Here is a 27018-nt window from a genome sequence, read left to right as displayed (position 1 = left end):
CCTGCAGACTCTGAGCTCATGATGTTTGGTTAACTTTAGGACAGTTCCTAAATGTTCATGACAATAAAAGGAGAATCCCGTTCTTCCCAGGATTTGTGAGAGTGAACGTGTGTGAACGTGCCAGGTACAAAACTGATGCTTAATAAATGTCAATTCCCATTCATTCTGTTCCAGCAGTGGACTAATTCCAGCTTTTCCTTGGCCTCACTTTAAACTACCTCCTTTTAGATTGTATTCATATAATCTGGCTGATCATCTCTGCTCCTGTCATCAGTTTTCTATTTTGTAGCAGAAAAAGGGTTCTCCATATTCTTCTCATTCAAACCGCTGCCCAGCAGCATCAGCTCAGTGCTTAATAGAAATCCAGAATCTTTGGTCCCACTCCAAACTTGTCGAATTAGTATCTTCATTTTAACAAGATTTCTAGTTAATTCAAATGCATGATAAAGTTTAAAAAGCACTGCTCTGCATCACTTCCTGGGGATCTGTGGCTCTAATGAGGTCCTCTCTATGTTGGGGATTATCCCCGGGTTTTGCAGTAATTAACTGGCTTCAGAGAGATGACTCAGGAGATATCTATGAAAATTATTTTTCCCAGCTGTGTGCTTAATTGTCAGTTCCACATGTATGTGAACTTGTCTGCTTGTACCACCGTCATCTCTGGCTGGGTTGTAGTTGTCAGCTCCTTCAGAGATGGGCTCTGTGTGTGTGCACAATGCGCGCACATGTGTGAGCATATTAAGTGCTCACCAGCGTTTCTGGGGGTTTCTTCTTGGGGCAGAAGATTGCAGACTGCCGTATCACCATTCCTTTTGGTCTGATTCTCACCTTCCATCCTCAGTCCTCCAATTTACGTTTCTGCTTTGTCACTTACATTCCTGCAGACTTACGATGTTTGGTTGGTTTTGATTTCTCTCCTCCTTCCCTGGCTATGTTACAGGAGTTTTTTTTCTCCCTGGTTTTCTTGTTGTTGTTGTTCACTCGCTCAGTCGTGGCGGACTCTTTGCTACCCCCATGAACCGCAGCATACCAGGCTTCCCTGTCCATCACCAACTCCCGGAGCTGGCTCAAACTCATGTGCATTGAGTCGGTGATGCCATCAAACCATCTCATCCTTTGTTGCCCCCTTCTCCTGCCCTCAATCTTTCCCAGCGTCAGGATCTTTTCTAATGAGTTGGCTCTTCACATCAGGTGGCCAAAGTATTGGAGCTTCAGCATCAGTCCTTCCAATGAATATTCAGGGTTGACTTCCTTTAGGATTCACTAATTTGATTTCCTTGCTGTCCCAAGGGACTGCTTTTCCTAACTGTTGATAATCACCCCCTTTCTCCTCTCTTCTAGCTTGCTTTTGGTCTCCTTCCTCTTCTCTGCCATTTTTTTCCCTCTGTCTTCAGTATGGTTTTCAGGTGAGAAAATCATCCGGCAAAAGGGTTAAAATCTAAAACTAAAATCTTTTGGGCTCAAATTTTAAGATTGCCTCTTAGTCTGGAGTCAGTGGGCTTTAGTAGTCACTGAACTCTCCTGCTCAGCATGCTGCCTCTGAGCCAGGCTGTAATTTATCTTCCTACATGCCCACCTTCATCTCCTGTTGAGCTCCTGGAAGACAGATTATTGATAGCTCCAGAGCTTGGCACAGAGCAAGACAGTATAAATGTTGGTGTTGATATAGCATGTCTGTTGGCTCACTTATAGCAAAATTCTGAAGACTGAGGAGCTGGATGTTTGATTTGGGAGATGAAGATTGCTGATAAAAATACTTAGATAAGAACAAGGGACAGGCTTAATCCTTGGGGTCAACAGGAGGGAAGGTAGGACTCTCTGTGGGTCTTTGTCAGGTACCTGCATAGCCCTAGAGATGAGTGTGGTTCTCTGAGTACAGAATGTTTTTAGAAGATAATATCCAGGGTAGTTTATCCTGTCTGTACAATACTGAACATTTTGACACTAGTAATTTTACATTTATGACAACAGTTTGTGCACGCTTGTCACCCTTAAAACTCATCCTTAATACTACTTTAGGCGTAATTAGAATAGGAACTTTGTGGCTGTTCCCACTCCTGCACTGGCCCTTTCATTTTATCCACTTTGTACCGTTTAGTCCTGCCTTTATGTGTGGTCTTACCACTGTGTCCTCATTATAGGATATAATGTGTAGTTGCTTAGTTCCTTGATTGTAACATAAAACCTACCAACCTGGGATTGGTACCAGTTGGTTTTCCCTGGTTACTATAAATTGCTCAAGTTATTGTTTCAGCAAAATTTATAACCACCATAGTAATTAAAAGTTAAAACTTGTCGTAAGAGCAGTAAGCTTTTTGTTGGTGGTAGTGGTTTTAAATTTGCCACACAGGGACTTCCCCGCCATCCGCTGGTTAAGACTTCATCTTCCAGTGCCGGGGGTGTGGGTTCGAGCCCTGGTCAGGGCGCTAAGATCCCACATTCCTCATAGCCAAGAGACCAAAACATAGAATAGAAGCAGTGTTGTAACAAATTCAATAAAGACTTTAAAACTGGTCCACAAAATCAATATGCCACATACATCCTTTGTGAATGTCCCCAGATCCAACCCAAGGCTTTGATGCAGCCTTCTTTCTCTCACTCTGTTGTACTTATTTTTAGGGGGCTAACATTTCAAAGTTAGAAATTCAGCTTCATGAATAATTCTATATGCCTAATAAACTCAAAAGATGTTGAAAGTAATCATTTAATGCTAGCTAGCAAATTAATATGGAAATGTTAAATAGAAGCCAAAATGGAATCATTAGATGACAAAGTCACAAAAATGAAAATGTCATTGATGAAACAAAATAGATTTATAGCACTTCACTTGCCGTTCCATTTGAGTTCTGTACCCCCGGTCCTACCTCTCAAGTTTCTTTTGCATTATGACTTTAGTGACATTTATTGTTCATATTTCAGAGGATCTCCAAATCCTTTCTAGGCACTTACCTCTCAAGAACTAACAATCAGATAAAGCAATTTGTGGATTCAAGAAATACTGAGTTTTATTATGGTACAAACTGAGCTGAATCCTGCTGCAAGGCCCCGCCCCAGAAAGAATGCTAAAAGCAGCAAATCTTAAAAATGCCCAAGAAGACTGAGAGCCTGGGTGGTCATATGATGGTGACAATACGAAATTTTAGGGTTGGGTGTCATCACAGATTCAAATGAAGCCAGTTCTCCCTGCCTGCTTTTCCCTGGCAGTGAGCCTGAGTGTCAATGTAGGAGTTACTTTCTTACCGCAGAGTATTTTTCCTTCCTCACTGAGTGTGTGGCACATTCAACAGTTGCCAGCTTAGATCCAGCAGCACCCAAAGATGTCCTGGTTTGGTCATAGAAAGATGAGGCAGAATATATTAGATGGTGGAGTTGGGATGTGGATTCCGATATACTTGAAAACTCTGGTTCTTCTGCTGTGCCTTGTCATACGAGCCTAAGAAAATTTAGCAGCAGCTGTTTTCCTTATGCCAGACAGGGCATTGGGGCAAATTAAGTTAATTCAGTGATTGGGTCCTATGATTTCACCATCTGTATTGGTGCCAGAAAGTGTAGGGAGCTACATATGTTTGTTATGTTATCCCAGGTTGATTCCCTATAGAATCTTACAGAATGTTTCATGTCAACCGTTGGCTTTGATTATTTATATATAACTTGCCCTGCTGCCTTAAAGCTTATTCAGAGCAAGCATCAAATTCCATTTCTCATTGAGTCAGATTAAATCAATCCCGTTATTTTCACTGGAATATCAAATGCTTTTGTCCTAACTTCCACTTAAAAAACAAAAAAAGCAAAAACCTTTGAGTATATTTATTCAAAATTGGCTTTATGAAGTCCAATTCATAACGAGTTTCTTTGCAAAGCTGCATTTCTGTTAACTTCTTTAACACATTTTGTTGTTGACTTATCACATGTAAGTACTTGGGCTTAATTATAATAAATAGAACAAAAAGTGCATTGTCTAAAACTTCAGATTGGATTTTTATAATTTCTTTGCCCAGGAATAAATGCAACTGCAAGAATTGATAACATATTTTAAATCAGATAAGATGATTGGAATCAAAGTGTGTGTATAAATTTATGCAGACATATTTCAAATTACTGAATGTAAATCCTTTTCAAACTTCTACAAAAAGAACTAATTAAGTACTTTGGGAAAATAAGTGCATTGCTTCTCTCTAAAAGCACTGTGATTTAAACAGTTCTCAATGGAGTAAGTTTAAAGCCAAGAGGACAAGTTGAGCTTTTACTTAACCTCTTTCAATGGGTAACATCTCTTGCATTAAAAGTTCTGATGGCTGCATTCTTTTTTATTTTAAAGCTTTAAAGTTGGATAACTTTGGGAAAGTTAGTATCAAAAAATACCTCTCATCGCCATCTCTTTGTGTTTTGAAAGAACCAGATGAATTTTCTAATGTGAAATGTTTTGTGAAATCTGAAGTATTATTCAACTGTTAGCTATTATTCTTTTCCATTATAATGAGCTTATTTCCAGCTTGTCCTTTTTCAAAACAAGCATTTTTTTCTTGTGATTTATTTTAATCTAAAAAACATAGCTATCCTACAGGGAACTGACTTTCTTGAAAAATAGTGAGGCAAAAAGTTCCTGCAGAGGCTGACTAATCATCTGTAGGGAATATGGAATAATACTTTTCTTTATAGAGTGAACTAAATGACCTCTTAGTTTTCCTCAAACTGTAGGGTTCTCTGATTGCTTAATTTTGTAAATTTTTAGAAAAATACTCCCTTTTGCTGTCCCTTGGTTTAGAAATTATCCCATGACTTTTGGGAGTAACTCTTTATTCCTTCTAATTTTTTAATGATGGTCACAAAGAATTTGCTTTTGTATCTGGATTAATTTTACAGATCAAAATGAAGCCCATGTCCCTGTTCGGGGGTTACATATTATTTCAATGATTGATACATTATCCATTGTATTGAAAATTATAAATTATAAGAAATTGTATTATAAATTATAAGAAATTAATCGTTAGAAATCATAAGAGATTAATCAGAGTATCTTTTTTACTAGCTGATCCACCTAAAGCCAGATTAACAGTAAGATTGTAGGTATTTGCAAGATTGCAGTAATGGTTTAACATTTTTGAGAAGAAAGAAATTATAGTGGGCGGAACACTCAGTTTTATACTTTATGTAGATTATCCTCGATTTAAAATGAAGATTTCTTTCAGTACCATGTTAAATTGGGTAGTTTAAAAGAAAAGCACTAATTAGGAATTCGGAGACTTGAACTTTGAGTCATGGCAGCTCCCAAATGGGGTCTTACCATGTAGTCCAACCACCTGTCTGCCACAGCCTTTCCAGTCCCCTCCGTTAGTACTCACCCCATCTTCTACTCAAGCCAAAGGGGAAGACACTCCTCAGAGGCATTCATTTCGGCTGTCCACAGCTCTGTGCGGAAGTTCTTTATTGAACATTTCAGTTTTTATGGACCTAGTCTCGTTTGGAATACTGGCCACACATTGACTTCAACTGTGAAGTCCAGGTTCTTAGGAAGCTCCCCTCTGGATCTCCGTAGCTTCCCTTCTCCAGGCTCATACAGAGCTGATGGAATCTAATCCTGTTCTCCATCATATGCCACCAGATATTTATCCCAGCAGAGATGAGATATCTTTCCTCACCTTCATTCAAACCCCCTTGAACCTTTCTGTCTTTGTTTTCCACCTTTTGAAATGAGGTAAGATGATTTCCCTGGGCCTTTTCTAGCTCAAAAAGCCCTGCCTTTCTTACGTTGTAATTTTAACATTTTCATTTGAAGCCTTTGCCTAAGGTGTGGGCTGTGATGTAGTATAACTGCGTGAAGTCGAGTGATAGATGCCAGATGCACCACCCAGATCCCCCTTCACGGGGGACTTGCTGTCCCTGCTGTTGGAGTTCTGTCGTGAGCAGACACCCACGGCTGTCAGCTTCTTCCCAGCTCACGGGTCTCTCTTGGGTAAGGACAGCTTCAGGCAGCCCACATGCAGTGGATGATAGAAGCGGGGCTAAAAAGGCGTGGAGAGCCCGCTCCAGGACAGTTGGAACTGATGATTCTAGCTCCAGAGGCTCACACCTTGTGAGCCTTGGCCTGTGTCTCACGTCACAGATCCCATCTCTCTCTCCAGTCGTGGATAGAACCTATCTGATGGCAGTGTGCTTTATAAAACTGCTCTCTGTTACCCTCTCAAGTCCCATATCTTATTTAACAATGCTTTTTCATTTCTTTCTTTCTTCTTTTTGTTTTTTCTTTGAAAGCTGTTTTCAGACTAATAGAACCTTCCTCAGGGTGAAAAGGGTTAAGACAGAGAGACATGGAAGCATTTTAAATAAGAAGGTGCGCTTCACCATGAAGTTTAATGCCACACACGTCATTTAGGGCTTCACTGTCTTTGACCGCCATGCAAAACAGCCTTTCCCTTTTCAATGCTTTTCCATAACTTAGCTTGACATATATCTGCAGGCTGCACCAAACTTTTTGTCCATAATGATCATTTCAATCTTTGTAAAAGTGCCCTTAAAAATGACAATTGAGACATATTTTAGAGAAAACTGGGATTTTATGAAGCATTGCATAGAGAAGAGTAGAATAGTTGACCTAAAACAAAATGGAGAATGCTGTGAATGTGTGTGAGAATGTGTGCAGGTTTTGTTGTAATTGTACATATTACTTTTCCTTCTAGCGCTGGCATTTTTTGGTCACTTATTAAAGTTTATTTTAAGTGCCTGTGGAAAATGCAAATTACCATTAGTTTCATGGTGTTTAAAAGGATTCTGTTGGCTAAACGGAACCAATTTTTTGTTTTATCATAAAAAGGCTTAAAAGAACATTCCAAGTAGTTTACCTTTTAGAATTATAAAAATAGTTGACTCTTAATTGTTTACAGAGTAAAAAGGATTTAGTAGGATTCTTCAAAAATAAGTAACATTGTAGAAGAAGCAAGAGTATGTTCTTCCTGATATGAAGATGAGTGCTGGTATATTCCAGAGAAGGCAATGGCAACCCACTCCAGCACTCTTGCCTGGAAAATCCCATGGACGGAGGAGCCTGGTGGGCTGCAGTCCATGGGGTGGCTAAGAGTCAGACGTGACTGAGCGACTTCACTTTCACTTTTCACTTTCATGCATTGGAGAAGGAAATGGCAACCCACTCCTGTGTTCTTGCCGAGAGAATCCCAGGGACGGGGGAGCCTGGTGGGCTGCCGTTTATGGGGTCGCACAGAGTCGGACACGACTGAAGTGACTTAGCAGCAGCAGCAGTAGCTGGTATATTCAGTGGTGATGGTCACCCTGGTGTTGGTGGTATAGTTCTAATATCATATTTTTATAATGTGTGAAAATCTATTGGGTGTGGTATTTTCACTTCAGAAGCCAGTCTTTTATCCTCTCGGTTCCAGGGCACTTTATCAAAATTTCTGTTATGGTATTTGCTATAGGAATTTCTATTGTGCTTTATGGAAATATACATACTGAATTCTCTCCTCTATTTGAAAATAAGATCTTTGAAATAAAGCTGTGTCTTAAATAAAATACTTAGAGACCATAGTAAGTGATTAGTGAATGTTTGATGAATCACTGAGGTGGATAAATGTGTTAGGCAGTATGAGAAAAGTGAAGGTCAGAGAGGTTAGGAAACTTTCCTTTTGTTAGTACATTTAATAAGTGGTCTGGTCTACACTCTAGTTTTCAGATTTAATCCAGTTCTCTTTTATTATTACCCTATAGATATTTAAAGTTGTTTGTTTGTTTTTTTATTCTGAAAGATGAAAATCAGACTAGTCCTGACAAAGTCTGTATGTTCTCTTCAGTCTTTTCTCACTTCTAGCAGTAAATTTTGTTAGTTGATGTACGCACACACTTTCCTCATTTCCTTAACTTAATTGTTATCCTTCCTTGTCTATCATTCCATGTTCTGGCCATTCTTCAGAGTCCAATTTCTCAGATCTGTGTCTAGTGACAGATAGTCAGGGCCAGCTTTTAGGACTTAACCGTATTCAGAAGGCTTAAAAACTTGGCGTTTGCTGGCTGAAGTTAAGTCAGGAAAGGAATAGGATAGTAAGAAACAAATTTGAAGAAATAAGACACAAAATCCAAAGGATGGGGAGATGGCCCAGACTTAGGCAACTAAGCAATAAAGGCAGCACTCTGATAAAGGCAGTTCTGAAGAATCCAGAGACAGATTTTTCTCATGTGCTCACATCTTTAATTTTTTAATTGAAATATAGTTGATGTACTGTATGATATTAGCTTTAGATGCATAACACAGTGATTCCAACATCTAAACACATTATGAAATGATCAAGAGAAGTCTACTAACCATCTGTTCCTGTATACGGTTACTACAGTGTTATTGGCCTTACTCCTTACGCTGTTACGTTATATTGCTGTGGCTTAATTATTTCATGACTGGAAGTCTGTACCTCTTAGTTCTCTTCAGTTGCTTGCCCAGCCCCCTACCACCTTCCCTGCAGCACCTCCCACTTTGTTCTTTGTATCTGTGAGTCTTTTTAAATTTTGTTTGTTTTGTTTTATAGATTTCACATTTTAGTGTGGGACCCTCAATATCTTCTCATGTTCTTGCAAATGGCAAGATTTCTTTTTTTATGGCTAAGTGAGACCCAGGTTTGATCCCTGGGGCAGGAAGATCCTCTAGAGAAGGCAATGGCAACTCACTCCAGTACTCTTGCCTGGAAAATCCCATGGTCGGAGGAGCTTGGTAGGCTACAGTCCATGGGGTTGCAAAGAGTCGGACCTGATTGAGCAATTTCACTTCACTTCAATATTCTATTATATATTTATATGACACATATATATATGCTTCCCAGGTGGTGCAGTGGTAGAGAATCTACCTGCCAGTGCAGGAGATGCAGGAGACGTGGCTTGAATCCCTGGGTCAGGAAGATCCCCTGGAGTAGGAAATGGCAACCCACTCTAGTATTCTTGTCTGGAAAATTCCATGGACAGAGGAGTCTGGTGGGCTACAGTCTATGGAGTTGCAAAGAGCCAGACACAACTGAGCACACATGCGCACACACACACACACACACACACACATACACACACATACATACGTACACACACACTAATCTTCTTTATTTGTGTATTAATGGACACCAAGAGTTCTTCCACACCTTGGCTATTATAAGTAATGCAGCAGTAAACATTGTGCATATATCTTTTTTAATTAGTACTTTTGTTTCCTTCAGGTGAATACCCAGATGTGAAACTGCTTGATCATATGGTAGTTCTATTTTGAATTTTTTGAGGAAACCTGATACTATTTTCTATCAGGGGCTGCACCTATTTGTTATTACCAACAACAGTGCCCTAGGATTTCCTTTTTCTCCACATTCTCACCAACACTTGTTATTTGTTGTCTCTTTGATGATAAGTCATCCTAAGAGGTGTAAGATAATATGTCATTGAGTCTTTGATATGCATTTATCTGATAATTAGTGATGTTGAGCATCTTTTTATGTGTCTGTTGACCATTTCTGTGTCTCCCTTGGGGAAATGTCTATTTAGATCTGCCCTTTTTAAAGTCAGATTTCTTTTTAATATTGAATTGTATGAATTCTTTATATATTTTGGATATTGACCCCTAATTATATATATTATTTGCAAATATCTTCTCCCTTTCAGTTGGCTGCCTTTTTGTTTTATTGATAGTTTCCTTTTCTGTGAAAAAGCTATTTAATACTTTGATCTAGTCCCGTTTGGGGGCAGATTAAAAAATATATTGCTACGACCAATGTCAAAGAGTGTACTACCTGTTTTCTTCTAGAAGTTTCATGATTTCAGGCCTTAAGTTTAAGTCTTTAATCCATTTGAATTTATTTAAAATCATTCATAATGTGTAACTCTTTTATATGTATCTGACTAGCTTTCCCAGGGTTCTCTGATTGCTATGGTTAGGAATTGCATACTATACTGAATAAAAGTGGTGAGACTGGTCACTCTTATCTTGTTTTTGATCTTAAGAGGAAATGCTTTCAGCTTTTTGTGGTAAAGTATGATGCTCATTGGGGGCTTGTCATATTTGGTCTTGCATGTTCTTCTTTTCTTAGTTCTTTTAGGTGTAAGGTTAGTTTATTTTAATTTTTTGTTTGTTTCCTGAGCTAGGCCTGTGTCACTATAAATATCCTTCTTAGAACTGCATTTTCTGTATCCCATAGATTTTGGAACATTGTGTTTCTGTTTCATTTTCATTTATCTCAAGGTTTGTTTTTTTTTTTTTTTTCCCTTTCAAGATAATTTAAAATTTTCTCTTGATTTCTTCAGTGACACAATGCTTGTTTATTACCGTATCCTTTAGACTCCAGGTGTTTGTGCTTTTTCCTCTGTAGTTGATTTCCTGTCTCATACCATTGTGGTAAAAAAGGATGCTTATTATGAGTGCAGTCTTAAATTTACTTAGACTTGTTTTGTGGCCTAGCATGTGATTCATCATGGAGAATGTCCCATGGGCACTTGAATGTCATTCTGGATGAAATATTATTGAATGGAATGTTCTATAGATATCTACTAAGTTGATCTGGTCTAATGTGTCATTTAAGGTCCCTTGCCCATTGGGTAGGATCTCTGCTGTTGTGCTGTCTCACCCATTTGTGGGTCACTGACCTAGGAATGTGTGTCCTGACTAGACCACATCTATCTCCCTCCTGCCTATCTCACTGTAACTCTATCTGTTGCATCTTTAGTTGGGGAGCACCTTTTCTGCTGGTCTCAGGTCATTCTCATAGACAGTGGTGGAAGGTAGGTCAGGGCTGCTCTCACTCTGCCATCTCACTGTGACTTTGTCTGCTGTGTCTTTGGTTGGGAGGCACCTTCCTGCTGGTCTTCAGGTCATTCTCACAGACAGTGGTGGAAGGTACCTCAGGGCTGCTCTCACTCTGCCATTCTGACCCCGCCACTTGCCGCTGTTTCTTCTGAAGGTCTGTTTTTTTGCCTCCACTGATGGCCCCTCATGATCTAAAGCAGCTCTGCAGCCAACACCTGATCCTTGGTGTTTCACTTCCCCCAAGTTTCAGGCTCGTAATCTTTCCAAAGTTCTTTTATGTTTATGTCCTTTCATGGTTTAAAGGTCTAATTGGTTTTTGATGACTCTGTATATTATCCTATAAGTTCCATAAGTACCGAGTATTCATTATGTGCTGTGAACTATATTGCTTTGTCCAAAAAGTTTGTTCTGGTTTTTCCCTAGGATGTCACACCCAAAAGAACTTTTTGGCCAATCCAATACTAATGCTAAATAATTTATAAGAGATTGCCTCAGTTACTTTTTTTAAGGACTTCTTGAAAGTAAAAGAGAAATTGTTGGTCTCTCAGTCACATCGAGCTCTTTGCAACCAGCCCACCAGGCTCCTCTGTCCATGGAATTCTCCAGGCAAGAAAACTGGAGTAGGTTGCAATTCCCATCTCCAGGTAATATTTACAACCCAGGGATCTATCCCAGGTCTCCTGCATTACAAGCAGATTCTTTACCATCTGAGCCACCAGGAAGCTGAAGGACTTCATAGTTAGCACTATTTTTATTTCTATTATACAGATGAGGAAAATTGAGAGTAAAATCACCTGTTAAGGCTTCCATAGCTATTAAGTAGTAGAATCAGGATTTGGAAGCAGACTGTATGACTTATCACTAAAGGCTGTGCTCATAACATATTATATGGTATAGATATAATATACTATTTTTATGTAATATTATTTTTTAATCAATAAGACAGATTTTAATGGTTTTGAAGTAAAAATTTTGTTTAAATGCTACCTGAGCTATCCTTGTGTTCTGTGCCTCTGGCAAAAACTAGTATTTTATTAAGTGTAGATCAATTTTCCTCTTTTATAAACTCCATTGCTAAGCAATGGGATACCCTATTATCAAGGATACTCATTAAAATAATCTAGTATCTAGAAGTCTTCTGGGGAGGTGGGTATATGGCAGTGTGTTTTTCAAGAAAGAGCTCCAAGTCTTTGAGTGCTGCACCTGCTTCGCAGCTGTGTCATCTCATCACTATGGTTCTCTGCAAGAGAGATGTTGTGGTTGATAATGATAAGGCTCTTAGCATCTCAGGGCAGACAAGGTAAATGAATGGTGGCATCTCTCCCTTATCCACAACTACTTCCTGGCTTTGAGATTATTTTCTGGATAAATCTGATTTTTCTGAGGCATATGAAACCGATGAGAAGGAATAGTACTCTTCTGATGTAGGTAGTTTTCCTATACCACCAAGCAGCTCATTTTTACACTACCTGTGGAATAGTGTCAGATCCCACAGGTTAAGGGTTCAGTCCTACAAATCTGTAGCATCCACCCCCCCAATCCCCAGACACCAATGGCAAGTTCAAATTATCACCTCTGCTTCTGACTGACTCACTGTAGGTGGGAGGTTCCCACAGTCCTCTCCTTGAATTTGAATAATTGTCTAGAACAGTTTACAGAACTCAAAGAAGCATTGTACTTACTATACGACTCATTTATTATAAAAGAATACAATTCAGGAACAACCAGATGAAAGAGACGGGTAGGATAATTCACATGGGAATGGATGCAGAGCTTCCAAGCTCTCCTAGAACCTCTACAAGTTCACAAACCCTGAAGCTCCCCAAACCCTGTCATTGTGAGGTTTATGGAGGCTTCATAACTTAGGCATAATTGATTGCATCATTGGCTATTGATGATTGAACTGAATCTCCAGGCCCTTTCCCTTTCCCGGAGGTTCAAGGTCGCGGAAAGATGGTGGAATTGAAAGTTCCAACCCTCTAATCACATAGTTGGTTCCACTGACAACCAACGTCCATCTTTTGGGGCTTTTCAGAAGTCACCTTATTAACTTAAACTCAGGTGTTAACGAAAGAGATGTATTATGAATATCAAGATATATTTATCATTTTTATCACTTGGGAAATGCCAAGGGTTTTTGGAAGCCCTGTGCCAGAAATGGGAATGAAGACTATATATTTCTTATTATAAATCATAATATCTCAACTCTCAGCCCCTCCCCCCAAAAGGAAAGTATTTACTAAAATATGACTTTATTTTAGTTCCAAGCAGATATTTCATAAGACTTTTATCCTCAGAAGAATCAAGACCAAAAATCATTATACTCTTTAGCAAATCCCTTTTCTTTTCCTGTCCTTGTCTCTTCCAAACCCAGTCCCCCAATTCACTCAATTCATATATATTTCTCAGACACTTTGGTCTAAAAACATTTACTGACCTTCTACATGGCTGCTGCTGCTAAGTCGCTTCAGTCGTGTCCGACTCTGTGCGATCCCATGGACTGCAGCCCACCAGGCTTCTCCGTCCATGGGATTCTCCAGGCAAGAACACTGGAGTGGGTTGCCATTTCCTTCTCCAATGCATGAAAGTGGAAAGTGAAAGTGAAGTCGCTCAGTCGTGTCTGACTCTTAGCGACCCCATGGACTGCAGCCTACCAGGCTCCTCCATCCATGGGATTTTCCAGGCAAGAGTACTGGAGTGGGGTGCCATTGCCTTCTCCCTTCTACATGGCAGGTAGATATTTTTCTTAGGCTTGAAAGTACAAAGATGAGTATGTTGTAGCAAATAACTCAAAGGAGTAACTACTGATGGGTGAAATAGAGACAGTGTACATATGTGTACATGTGTGCATGCCCAGTCGCTTCAGTCGTGTCCGACTCTTTGTGACCCCAAGGACTGTAGCCCACCAGGCTCCTCTGTCTATGGAATCTCCAGGCCAGAATACCAGAGTAGGTTGCCATTCCCTCCTCCAGGGGATCTTCCTGACCCAGGGATTGAAACGGCATCATCTGCCTCTCCTGCATTCCAGGTGGGTTCTATATCCACTGCTGCTGCTGCTGCTAAGTCGCTTCAGTCGTGTCTGACTCTGTGTGATCCCATAGACAGCAGCCCACCAGGCTCCCCCATCCCTGGGATTCTCCAGGCAAGAACACTGGTGTTTGTCATGATAAATGCTGGGTTAAAGGTATATGCATGTGGAAGGACTGATGCTGAAGCTGAAGCTCCAGTATTTTGGTCATCTGATGAACACAGATGACTCATTGGAAACGTCCCTGATGCTGGGAAAGATCAAGGGCAGAAAGAGAAGAGGGCATCAGAGGATGAGATGGCTGGGTGGCATCACTGATTCAATGAGCATGAACTTGGGCAAACTCCAGGAGATGGTGAGGGACAGGGAGGCCTGGTGTGCTGCAGTCCATGGGGTCACAAGAAGTTGGACGTGGATGGGCGACTGAACAACAACAGAGGTATACGTAGGTACATAATGCTTTGTGGACACAAAAGGCACTTGATCTAATGTGGAAGTCTAGTCTCTGGAAAGGTAATGCCTGAGTTGAATCGAAAGTGAGAGTTTGCCAGGGAAGAAGGGCCTTTTGGGCAGAACAGAGCATAGCAAAGCAAGCAAGAGGTGATGATGGTTTGTGGGCAGAACGTGAGGTCTGCTGGTGTTACCAGAACATAAAATATGAAGTTGGAAGCGTTGGAGATGAAATCAGAGAGCTATGTCGGTGTTGCATTACCAAAGGTCTTATTTGCTTTGCCAAGAGTGGACTTTTTTTCTGTACTTTGGGGAAAATTTCCCTAGGGAAATGTGATAGTAAAAAATGTGTTTTACATTAATTATTCTAACTGAAATATGGATAACCGGTAGGGACAAGAATACCATCTGCAGGAAGACCAGGTCAGTGCTAATTAGTTGGAAGTTTAGCTGGGAGACCTGAAGGCCCTAAATTATTACAGTGAATTTGAAATCTAGAAGGGGAATTTTGAAATATACTTTGAAGGCAAAAATCATAGGTAGGACACATGGATGTGGGTGTTTAGGGAAAGGGAGCAATCTGAAGAGGTTTCCTGTCTTAGTTTTTAGACAAAGCTGTGTTTTTCCCCAGCTTTGTGTTCGTTCACACATGCTGACACCCCTCATGTCCATATAGTCACCAAGTCATGAGTGATTTCCTGAATTGGTACCTTGGTGCTTACTCCTGTATTTTTTTTTTTTTTTTAATTCAGGCCCCAGTTATCTCTTGGCTCTACTTCCACTCTCAAATGCTTCTTTTGTTTTGCTGCTAGAGAAATATCACTTAAAATAAATCTGATCTTTCTCTCTCCCTAAGTTCAGTTCAGCTGCTCAGTCATGTCCAACTCTTTGCTACCCCATGGACTGCAGCACACCAGGCCTCCCTGTCCATCACCACCTCCTGGAGCTTGCTCAAACTCATGCCCATCGAGTTGGTGATGCCATCTCATCTTCTGTTGTCCCCTTTTCCTGCCTTCAATCTTTCCCAGCATCAGGGTCTTTTCTAAATAGTCAGTTCTTTGTATCAGATGGCCAAAGTATTGGAGTTTCAGCTTCAGCATCAGTTCTTCCAATGAACATTCAGGGCTGATGGCCTTTAGGATGGACTGGTTGGATCTCCTTGCAGTCCAAGGGACTCTCAAGCGTTTTCTCCAGCACCAGCAGTTCAAAAACATCAATTCTTCAGCACTCAGCTTTCTTTATAGTCCAACTCTCACATCCATATATGACTACTGGAAAAACCATAGCTTTGACTAGATGGACCTTTGTTGGCAAAGTAATGTCTCTGCCTTTTGTATGCTGTCTAGGTTGGTCATAGCTTTTCTTCCTAGGAACAAGCATCTTTTAATTTCATAGCTGCAGTCACCATCAGCAGTGATTTTGGAGCCCAAGAAACCTCCCTCCAAATAAAAATCTACAAATGATATAAAGCATAGTTTTTAGGGTCTAAAACTTTTCAGCATGTGCAAAAATCTTATTCTTTGGCAGCCATGATTTAACTCCCAAATAGCCTCTTTGCACTTTGAAGTAGTCAAATAATTTTTGGTCCTGACCCATGTCTTGATTTACATTGACTGTGCACTGGTCCCCTTTGTCTGACTAGTGCATTTTATTTTTTGCTTTGCTTTGTCCCTTTACCCCTAAACTATTCGGGCCTTAAACATACACAGTATGTCTTGCTCATGTTTGTCCCCTAGAGACCTGATTGCTCAGTATTCATTGAATGAATAAATCCGAGTTTTTAGAAGGGAAGGGTAGTCTTCCCTAGATCATTCCTAGAGAAAAGCACTAAAGAAAAAAAATGTATATAATAAAATGCCCTGAACCAAAACCCCTGTGTAATGTGGGCAGAGGCTGAACAAGTTGCAGCAATGGAAGTACCTGAAAGATATGCTTTTCATTGTATGTATTTTTGAACTAGCATGGTGGGGCAAGCTAGCTGTGTCCTCGGAGTAATCTATTGCTCTGAAAACAGATACTTTGTGGCTCCTGATCTGCATCAAATTATAACCAACAGCAGTTTCTTGAATAGTCTGCTTACTAATTGGTAAAAGTGATCCTATAAGCTTATCCCTGATTCACATTGTCAAATCTGGTGTCTGAGTCCTGTGTTTAGAAAGTGTGATAAAAAGAAGTCATTTTTGTATTTATAAATGGAACTGACTATGTATGACATCTGTCCAGAACCAAGTGAAGAAGAAAATAATATTCTCAAAGAAGGACTTGTAATTGCTTCTAGACAGGTCTTAAAATACCAGGGTTCTAGTCAGTCACCATAATTCCCTTGTACTGTCAAGTTAGCTATTGATTTTCTCTGCCCGCAAAACAGAAGCACTTTTTAATCTCTGGCTTTCCATGTAAACCCCGTGACTGAGCTCTCAGAAAGAAGATTCCTAGCCCGCTCGGTCCTATTTATTAGTTGTTAGTACCTCATGTCTACCAGCATCATCAGATATACTAAGTACTTTAAAAATTCTTCCCTATGATTAACCTAAATAACTCAGGTGTAGTCCATTTCCTTCTGCTGTTTCCTCGACTGGAGTTGGAGAGCAGGTGGCCACCATGTGAAATACTCAGATTTTACAAGCAGCTGAAAGAACTTGTACATTACTTCCTTCACCTTGGATTTCCCTCCTGTGCTCATCCCTCCAGGATGCCAGAAGCGTTTGAATAATGTGGTTTCAGGTCGAGGGATCATTTTAGAAGAAATGACAGAATCCCTTTTCAACCAATGCCACTCTTTAGAGAACAGGTAGCAGGGTGTGTGTGTGTATGTGTTTCTTTATGGGATTAAATTAGAGCTTTTTGAGTCTTAGGGTTTTAAATTGTACCTTTAGGCTGTTCTAAATTTATTTTATCCAGCTTAAATTTATTGAACTTAAGATTGGATTTATGGTAAAGAGAGAGGATATTTGGAATCTTGTTGTTGTTGTTCAGTCACTTAGTCGTGTCTGACTCTTTGTGACCCCATGGACTGCAGCACGCCAGGCTTCCCTGTCCATCACCATCTCCCGGAGTTTACTCAAACTTATATCCCTGGAGTCGGTGATGCCATCCAACCATCTTTTTCTCTGTCATCCCCTCGTCCTCCTTGGACTCTGAGAGAGAACAAATGGATAACTCCTATTCTTAGCCTTTGCACTAAAATGAACTTTTTAATAAACTCTAAGTGTATTGTGAATAATATACAAAGTAGATGTGGTTGGGCTAAAACATTCCTTTTCACTAATTTGGAATGACCACGGTGAATGACCCAAAGGCCATCAAATAAGAGTTAAGGGGAGAGAAAACTTGAAATCAAAAATAATTGACAGAGAGCACAGATGGCTACTCTTTTCATTTAACTCACTGAAAGAAAATTATATCCTTTGGTATAAAGTTTAACTTCCTTTGAGAAGTAAGTATTTTTGGATATTAAATCTATGAAAATTATAATACCTAAATATTTCTGTTGATTGGCATGTCAATAGTTGGAAGAAATAATATAAATTCATATTAATCAATTTTGGAGTTTTTGCAGCTGCAAAACTAAACTTTTAGGAACTACTTTTGCTAATTCTATTTGGTAAGCTCCCTGATAAAGAATAATTCTATTTCATAAATCAAGCTCTATGTACACTTGGTGGAAAAATTTAATTTAGCTTTCTTCATTGTTCACTTTAACATCTTGGTTGTTTTAAGGCTCAAAACTAAACTAAGATTGTCATTAAAAATATTTGTTAATTATTTCTTGAGAAATAGTGAATTACTCCATGCCTGGGAATTAAGCTCACATTTTACTAACCAAAGTCTTTTAGTTTTTCTATGTTATTTGATAAATGAGGAAGAGTTAAGCATTGTTTGTGAGTGATGTTTTTCCATTTTAGCGCAATTGGCATTCCATTAAAAATAGTGGAGATTGGAGATCCCTAATAATGGAGATTTCTCAGTTATCCACTCTTCTACTCCTATGATCTGAAGTATTCTGCCAAATAGTCCTTCAGGGTATTTCAGTTTAATAGCATCAGGTTTGACCAGCCCTCCCCTAGTTGGCGTCGTTATAAATGCGGTCTAAACTTCAGGGAGCTGTAGGAATGGTAACTTTGGTAATGTCGCAAGAGGCGACGATGACTCTAGACTACACAGACTACATCTCACAAGTGTGCTCATCGTGTTTATAGGATGAAACAGAGAGACTTCTTGTTTATAAAGCAGAAGTGATATGTAGCTGTTTAAACTTCAGGCACAAACAGCACTGCATGCTCAACCCACGCAGTGAAGGGTATATTTTTGTGAATGAAAACTGAAATTTCTTCTGAAGTTTGTGGCTTAAGTCACGTGGCTTGAAAGTAGCCAAGTGGTAGCAGTGCCCCCGGCCTCCACATTTAGCTGCCGAGTGGATGGCTCCCAGTGCTGGCAGCTTGCGGTGCTTTCTCTCCTTCCTTTAAGCTCTTCATGTTCTTGGCAATTAGCGTGACATTTTGAGGATTGGCTCTTGTCTTTGGAGTATAAAACCCTAAGCTCAATAAGACTGAGGAGCAACTAAGATTATAGTAGCTGAAAGTGAACGGGTAGCTATTTCTCACTAATCACTACCTTATCGACTGCTGATATTGATCTTTTTATATCAGGGATTGTTTGCCAGCTGGCAGGCCCACACCATCAATGGCCATCCCTCCGAAGTGGTTCTTTTGGTGGGTATACCTAGGAAAAGCATTATGTAGAGCAATGAAGGAGAAATAATCATGTTCGTGTTTTCAGTAATCGAGCACTTCTTTATATGCTACTTGTCTCCAGAATGTCTAAGCTGAAGTCATTGAGTCCAACTGTTAGGCAACAGATAAGATGACCAAGGCCCCAGAGTTATTCAGTGTTCCAGGTAATACGATTGGTGATTACTTCTAGAGGATGGCCATGACTATGTGACAGCGGTTACAGAATGGGCTGGTTATAATTCGTTCACTCGGCAGTTACACATTGAGACTTCTCTACTGGGAAATACCGCATTAGCTGATAGCCTAGTAAAGGATTTCTCAGCCTCCACACTGTTAACATGTTGGGCTGAATCAGTCAATCAGTATCTCTCTCTCTCTCGGATTCTATCTCCTTGTCTTTCCACTCATCTGTATCCTAGGGAAGTCCCTCAGTCTGGCTGTTGAAATTAGACCTTTAGGCAGAAATATCTGCAATAATAACTTTTTCGTGGAACTGTTCTCATGAAAGTACAACTCTTTTTAAGAGATGAACCTAATGCTGGAAGTCAGGGAAGGCAGAGCAGAGGAAATGAGCAGAAAGGACATATTCTGCAGTGCCCAATCAGACCCTTTTCTTCCTTTGTGGGAGCAAAGGTTCAGGGAGGAGCACCAGGCATTTCTGGGAGGCTTCTGGAAGCTACCCCCACTGCAATGCTTCTGCTCCTATTCTTCAAACGAAACTTACTCACATGGACACATCTCCTTGGTAGGAGATTGGGCAATGTATTCTGTATTTGTGGCAGCTGTCTGCCCTGCTATAATCTGGGGGGTTCTATTACTGTGAAAAAGGATGGCACGCAGCCAAAAAGGGCTTTTGATAAAAGCAGTAGAAATTTAGAATTCCATGAATTCTGCACACAGGAGAGGGCTGTTCCAAGCTTGGACTCATGTGACTAATTCTTTGACCTTGACCAAGGCACTTCAATCCCATGGAGGATGGGGATCATTTTCTTATAAAATGTTAAAATTGAGCAGTTGTGTTAGTTATGGTCATGTTAAGAAAGATCTTGCAGTTTAGTTTGAACTCCACCCTTCTGCTGTTTGAGTGCCTATAGTTAATTTCCATGAACCTCTTTTTTCCACAGTATAATATGGGAGTCATGATAACGTACTCTTTCTTTCCTATTTATAAACATGATCTTCTTGAAAACCCTCTGATAGCAAAATATACAAAACAGGCTCTAGAGAACAAGGTTGTGAATGAGTCTGCAAATCCCTTGAAAATGTTATACTTTTATTATCTAAAGTTGCAAATATAGCACCCTCAATAAAGATAAAATCTTATATCTGCATCTTAGGAATGTGTGTGTTGTTGTTGGGCACAGTTTATGCTCTTCCCAGACCCTTGGGGTTTGCTCAGAAGAGAACTCTGGCCGAGGATTGTCGCTTCTTATTCCTCACAAGCGATGCACAGCCTCGCGGTCCCGTTGGCTCTTCCTCATCGTGTCTGGACCCTTTATGGAGTGCCGGAGGGGCCCTGGGTTCTGGCCCCTCACACAGCTGTTGAGCAAGCAGATGACAGTCCAATAAGACGCAGGAGAGTTCTTATCCATGGGGCAGATGTTGACCAATTAGAAAGTGGCAGGTAAATCCTTGCTTACCCAACTGAATTGTCCAGAGGTGTGTTGGTTTTGTGAAACCTGAATGGAGGTCTGCCTTATTGCGTGAGCAACTGGCTGTTTCTCCTCCTGTTCCTGCAGTTAGTTCAGGAATAAATGCTTGTATTTTCCTTCCTCCTTTCCTGTCTCTCTTCCCTTTCTCTCTCTCTCTCTTTCTCTCTCCCCCCTCCTGCTCCCCAGGGATTGCATCCAAGCTGTAGCAGGCAAGCTTTGCCTCTGGCTCTGTTTTCTAGGAATTTTGCTCTAAAAAAGTATAATATTAGCATAATATGTGAAATTAAATTCTACTTGCTATGACTTTCACCCTGGGAGTTAAGGAAAGACACCTCTCTCTGTTTCAGTCAGATGCAGGCTTCTCATGAGCATGCTCTTTAATAAGTGTCAGCCTTTTGTCCTCAGGTTAGTTCTTCCTTACATGTTATCAGTGCTTTTTATTTTTTTAACTGAATATTTAATTTCATTCTCCAAGGTCTCTGTCAAGCAAGAAGAAGAGAAATTTGAATGTGGGTGTAAAGCAGAGCTTTGTGTTGCTTTTAATTAGGAAATCCCTATATTCACTCAGGATAATTTTCCAAACTTTCTGTCTGGAGTGTGTTCCACACACCCTGCCTGGAGTTTGCTCAGTTGTGTAACTTAGTTTTATCCATGATGTCATGCCAGAGCCCATAAGATTATAGCGACTCCAAGTACTATCCACCCACCCAATCCCAGTCCGCTCTGTCTTCACATAGCCCAAGAGACAGTTAACAATCAAACATCATCAGAAACTGTCAGCAGCATTCTCTGTCTCTCCCACGGTCTAAAGTGGCATTATAAGTTCCTCCTCCACTTCCCACTCTTTCTGTTTCTCTTTTTTTCCCTCTTTTTTCCTATTTCATCCATTTGTTCTCTTTAATGTTTTTCAGTGCAGTAATTTTCCCTATAAACACTGACTTTGCTATGTCCTACACATTTTAACATTTAATTTTAAATCAGTTCAAAATGCTTTTTTAAAATCTCTTTTCAGATTTCTTTAACCCATGTGTCATTTAGAAGCTTCTTTAATCTCTAAGTATTCTGTGATTTTCCAGCTATCTTTCTGTCATTGATTTCTAGCTTATTTCATTGTACTCTGAGAATGGTTTTTTTGTTTTAGTTTTTGTTTTTCCAGTAAACAACTTAATCTTTTTTATTTGCCCAAGGCCAGCTGTTGCAGGCACTGAGGCCCCAAGACTTCCAGAAGGGATGAGGGTGGGGGGAGTCACCCTGCCTCCCAGGTGCTGCCTGCCCCATCCTGCTTTCTGCAGGAGATGGGAGAGTAGATAAAGTGTGCCCTTGCACCATCAAGTATCTCAATTTTGTGTGTGTGTCAGTCGCTCAGTCGTATCTGACTCTTGAGACCCCATGGGCTGTAGCCCACCAGGCTCCTCTGTCCAAGCGATTCTCCAGGCAAGAGTACTGGAGAGGGTTGCCATTTCCTTCTCCATGGGATCTTCCCGACCCAGGGATAGAACCCACATTTCCTGCATTGCAGGTGGATTCTTTACTGTCTGAGCCACCAGGGAAGTCCCCTCAGTTTTCAGATATTATAAAAATTCAATTGTCATTAGAGAGGAAACTGAGGCACATTGACCCCCCCACCCCAGGCCTCTATTTGCCAGTCCAAGGTCTAGCGTACACCCTCCCACTCTCCACCCCCAGTGGAATGAGCTGCACATAAGCAGTCTTTTGCCCTGTGTGTGTGGGGGAGGGTCTCAGGAGCCCATCTGGTGGCCTGTGTGGGGGAGACTGGCCAGGGTCAAGGGCTGTGGGTGGGGGAGCAGGAGGAGGGGTGTGGTTGGAGGAGCAGCTGCTGTGTGTGTGTGGGGCCGGCGGTCAACGCTGAATAGGGGACCCCAGCTGGGGTTCCCTAGTGATATCAATGGGGATCAGGCAGAGCCCTCTGCTGTCCAGATGGGGAAACTGAGGCAAAGGCTCCTCCTGTCTTTGAGAGGGGAGGGGCCTGCCATCAGCTAGTGAGGTTCATTCCTCTTGCCCAGGAAGGCACCGCAGCCCAGGAGCGGCAGTGCCTTGTCAGCCGTCACTCAGGGAGACACAGGAGGGGCAGCAGCTGGGTCACCTGGCCGCACAGACCCCCTCCTCTCCGGCCACGCGGAGGGGTACCCTCCCCCACCTCAGCTGCTGGGAGGAGGAGTGCCCGGCTCGGGCGCCTGCCTTCCCCTGCTCACGTGCCCGAGAAAGGCTCATTTTTAGCACCTGGCCTCTTTTCCCTGCCTGGAGGGAGCTCAAGGGACAGAGTAGTGAAGAAAGCAGCCAAGGGGGACAGGAAGATCTGGAAGTAGGGCCCCAGGGGATTGTCTGATTCTTCTGTTCTCCCGACCCCAAGGGGGCCCAGGCACAGAGAGGGGCCCTTAGCCGTCATGCAGCGTGGAGATGAAGAGGACGCTATCTTAGTCCTGAAGCTGGTAGTCCAGCTCACCCAGCAGTTCCCAGTCGGCATCTTTAACCAGCACCAGAATCCCTGGCCTCATGCTGTCTCCTTGGATGAACATCTCTGGCCGCTGTTTTAGCAAATTCTTGATCCACACAAGGAGGCTGCGGATGTCCCAGGGTTCCTCCTGTTCAGGCAAGGTGACCTGATGCTTCCTTCACACCGCCAAACAGGAGCTCCACACCACCTCCGAACTCCACCTCCACTGACAAGGGCGCTGCCATGTTGAGGAAGCCGAGCTCACCGAGAATAATTTTTATTATTTTAAATTTGCTAAGATATGGCCCACAGTGTAGTTTGTGTTGGTAAATGTTCCATGTGAGCTTGAGAAGAATGTATAATCTGCTGTTCTTAAATGAACAGCATTATATCCAGTTGGTTGATGGTGCTGTTGAGTTCAGCTGTGGTCTCACTGAGGTTCTACCTGTTGGATCTGTTCATTTCTAGTAGATGGATGTTACAGTCTTCGTCTATGACAGTGGATTTACCTATTTCTCCTTGAAGTTCTGTCAGTCTTTCCCTCACATATTTGATGCTCTGCTCTTATGCTCTGCTTACACATTGATGTATGCATATTAAGAATTATTATTGTCTTTGAAGAACTGACCTTTTAAGCATTATGTAATCCTCTTTCTTTATCTCGAATAACTTTCATTGTTTTGAAATCTGATCTATCTGACATTAATATAGCTACTCCTGCTTTCTCTTTTTTAGTGTTAGCAAAGTTTATCTTTCTCTCTTTGCTCTAAATGCATATGTCTTTACATTTCAAGTTGGTTTCTTATAGAAAACATGTAGTTGAGTCTTGTTTTTTGGATTCACTATGACCATGTCTGTGTTTTAATCGGTGGATGTTGACCATTCACTTTCAAAGAGATGATTGATATAGTTGGATTAATATCTACCATATTTACTGTTGTTTTCTACTTTTTCCCCTTGTTCTTTGTTCCTATTTTTTTCTTCCACTATTTTTCTGCCTTTTGTGATTTTAATTGGGTACTTTATATGATTTCATTTTCTCTGCTTTCTTACTGTATCAATTATACTTTTTAAAAACATTTTTTAATGATTGCCCTAAAGTGGCATTATAAATTCCTCCTCTGCTTCCCACTCTTTTCCATTTCTCATCTTTTTTTTCTCTTTTTCCCTATTTCATCCATTTGTACATTTACAAATTTGTACATTTGAAATGTACATTTAAAACTAATCCAAATCCACTTTAGATATAATGTTGCACTGTTTCACAGGCAGTGTAAATACTTTAGAGTAACAAAATTCCTCCTGTCCTTGTACCATTGCTGTCATTTATTTCACTTATACATAAAAACACATATATACATAAAGGAAGGGGAGACTTCTTTTTTAGAGTGAATAGTTACCTTTAAATTTTGCATAAAAGTCTCTGTTCCCAAATGCATTAGTGTAATTACAAAATGCATCTTGATACATTTGTATACATTGAATATCTTCTCCAGTTTTTTTAAAGACACATCCCTTCTGGGACTCTAATCTTAACTGCTACTTTAAAGTTCATAGGCTTATTTGTCTGTCTGTTTTCACAGAAGGTCGTATTACCATTTTTCTTGAAAATTTTCATTGCCTCTTTGAACTAGATCTCATGTCTTGATTTTTTTGGTTGATTCCATCATTTTAGTTGAGCACATACCTTAGTATCTTTCTAAAAAATGGTTCAAATTTTTAGATACTAATAATTTTGAGACCCTGTATGTTTGTAAATATTTTTATACTACCATGAATCTAGATTGACAATTTGGATATAGAAATCAGAGTTGGAATTCATTATTTCTCAGAATTTTAAAGGCACTGCACCTTTGTTTTATAACTTCCTGTGATGTTATTGTGAACTCATTGGTTTCTGATGATATTTATTTGACCTCTGTTTTTAGATTTTTGTTTTTAATCATGGTTTTGTAATAGTGTATGATATATCTTGCATATATTTTCTCATTTATTGTGCTTTGTATATATTGTGTCATTTTAATATGGATACTTTTTTTTACTCTGGAAATTTTTGTGATTTTTTTTTTTTTTTTTTTGGTAATTCCTCCCTTCATTTTTCTTTCAGTACTTCTGTTAGTCAGAGGTTGGATTTCCTGATTAATCTCCTAATTCTCTTATCTTTTCTCATCTCTTTTCTTTTTTAGTTCACAACTCTTGTTTTATTCTTTCACTCATACCTCATTCATATTTTCTTTCTTATACAGCAACCATTCTCATAAGTTTAATGTGTATATATTTGTCTTACAAAATTGATATTATTTTTCTATTCATGACTTCAATTTCATAAACATAAATGTTACTTACCTATTTTGTGTTTTGTGGTTTTCACTCAGAACTATGTTTTAAGATCCATCTATTTGTAGTATTCACTTCATGCCTGCCACTTTGTGGTATGCTTCTAATGCATTTTTATTCACCAGTAAATAGCCTGGCTATCTTCCTGCTTCAAATGGATCCTCTTTCAAGTTTGCTTATGGACTTTTCTGTGAGGATATTTTTGGGATGTGCACCCAGAAGCTTGTTTTTAAGTCATGCATATATACCACTTAGAAATGTTGAATGCAACATTTCTCTTTAGAAAGGCTGTACCTGTACCCCTTTATGAGTTCTTGTGTTTCCACCATATGTGAGTTCCTATGTTTCCACACGCATTCAACCTGTTATTCACCTTTATAACTCTTGCCAACCAATAGCTGATACATATAATGTGATATCTCAATATTTTAATTTGCTTTCCTCTTAATTATTAATGAGTTCGAAAAACTCCTTATATGCTTGTTAACCTTTTGACTTCCCTCTTCTGTTGGTTATCCCTTCATATCCTTCATCTATATTTTTATCTGTTTGTTTTTCTATCTTTACATTTTTTAAAAGTGAAAGTGAAGGACACTCAATCGTGTCTGACTCTTTGCGATCCCATGGACTATAGAGTCCAAGGAATTCTCCAGGCCAGAATACTGGAGTGGGTAGCCTTTCCCTTCTCCAAGGGATCTTCTCAACCCAGGGATGGAACCCAGGTCTCCCGCATTGCAGGTGGGTTCTTTACCAGCTGAGCCACCAGGGAAGCCCCATTTTGTAGGAGTTCCTCATATAGGCAAATATGAAACCTTTGGCTCTTAGGAATCTGATCACCTGGTGGTGGTAGTGCAAGATAATTGGAAAAGGGAAGATGTGGTGAATTATATTGGCATAACTCTGAAGAAGGAAGCCTTTTTGAAATGTCTATATTTCAGCAGATTGAGGAGGACAGACATGGTGGGGAATGGTTTGGTGCAGTCACCTGCAGTTGGGATGTTGCTGTGAAAGCTGTATTAAGGGTCTCAACAACCTGAGTTTTTGGACACCAGGAATCTCTTGGATCTAAGAAATATCTAAGCAGCTGTTCTTTCTGAGACTTAAAAATTATGATGTCACCCTAGGTCACTCTTCCAAGTGGTGAGGAAATCCCACTATCAGAGAAGGAGGAAGTCTAGCCAAGACTGGTAGTTAGGGCTGTATCTTGTCCTCTCAATGCCTAGCACAGTGCCAGTTTATAAGAATTATGCATTTGTGAAATAGAAATTTATCGGTATTTATTATTACTATTTCTGCTACTGTGCACTCACTTAAAAGGATTTTAAAAATATATGCTTAGTGCTTATTTAGCTAATGGTTATACTAACATGGTAGCATAAATAGTTGCATGGGAAACTTTGCAATATCCTGTGTTTCATTTATAACCTTGAAATTGTCTTAAAAATTGGATGCATAAATCCTAAATGTGTGCTTCATTAAAAGAAATATAGAAAATATTTTTTCATTGCCTCTACTTAAAAAAATTTGATCATGATAATGTTAAGATAAAGGTTGCTAAAATAGTTGTTTAAACAAAGTTTTGCAGTTGT

At 40.1% G+C, this 27018-nt stretch overlaps 1 protein-coding gene and 1 pseudogene across 6 annotated transcripts in view; one reads left to right on the top strand and one right to left on the bottom strand.

Moving 5' to 3' along the window:
• ARHGAP42 (Rho GTPase activating protein 42) overlaps positions 1–27018 on the top strand; it is a 348391-nt gene that overhangs the window by 217843 nt on the left and 103530 nt on the right. The window contains exon 1 of one of the 6 annotated variants that reach the window (XM_086338911.1): positions 16889–17043. The exons of the other annotated variants lie outside the window; for them this stretch is intronic. Coding sequence (XP_086195037.1) covers positions 17023–17043 — 21 coding nt within the window. The 5' untranslated portion in view covers positions 16889–17022. Of the gene's footprint in view, positions 1–16888; positions 17044–27018 lie in introns of those variants that run through there. 6 annotated transcript variants of the gene reach the window in all.
• Positions 22919–23349, bottom strand: LOC147357319 (ubiquitin-related modifier 1 pseudogene; annotated as a pseudogene).

This window comes from Bos grunniens, chromosome 15, assembly GCF_055505025.1.
Source record: "Bos grunniens cultivar Pamir isolate PY7600 chromosome 15, Bosgru_T2T1.0, whole genome shotgun sequence".
NCBI lineage: Eukaryota > Metazoa > Chordata > Mammalia > Artiodactyla > Bovidae > Bos > Bos grunniens.
Note: the sequence above shows the minus strand (reverse complement) of the source record. Positions and strands in the feature narration are given on the sequence as shown.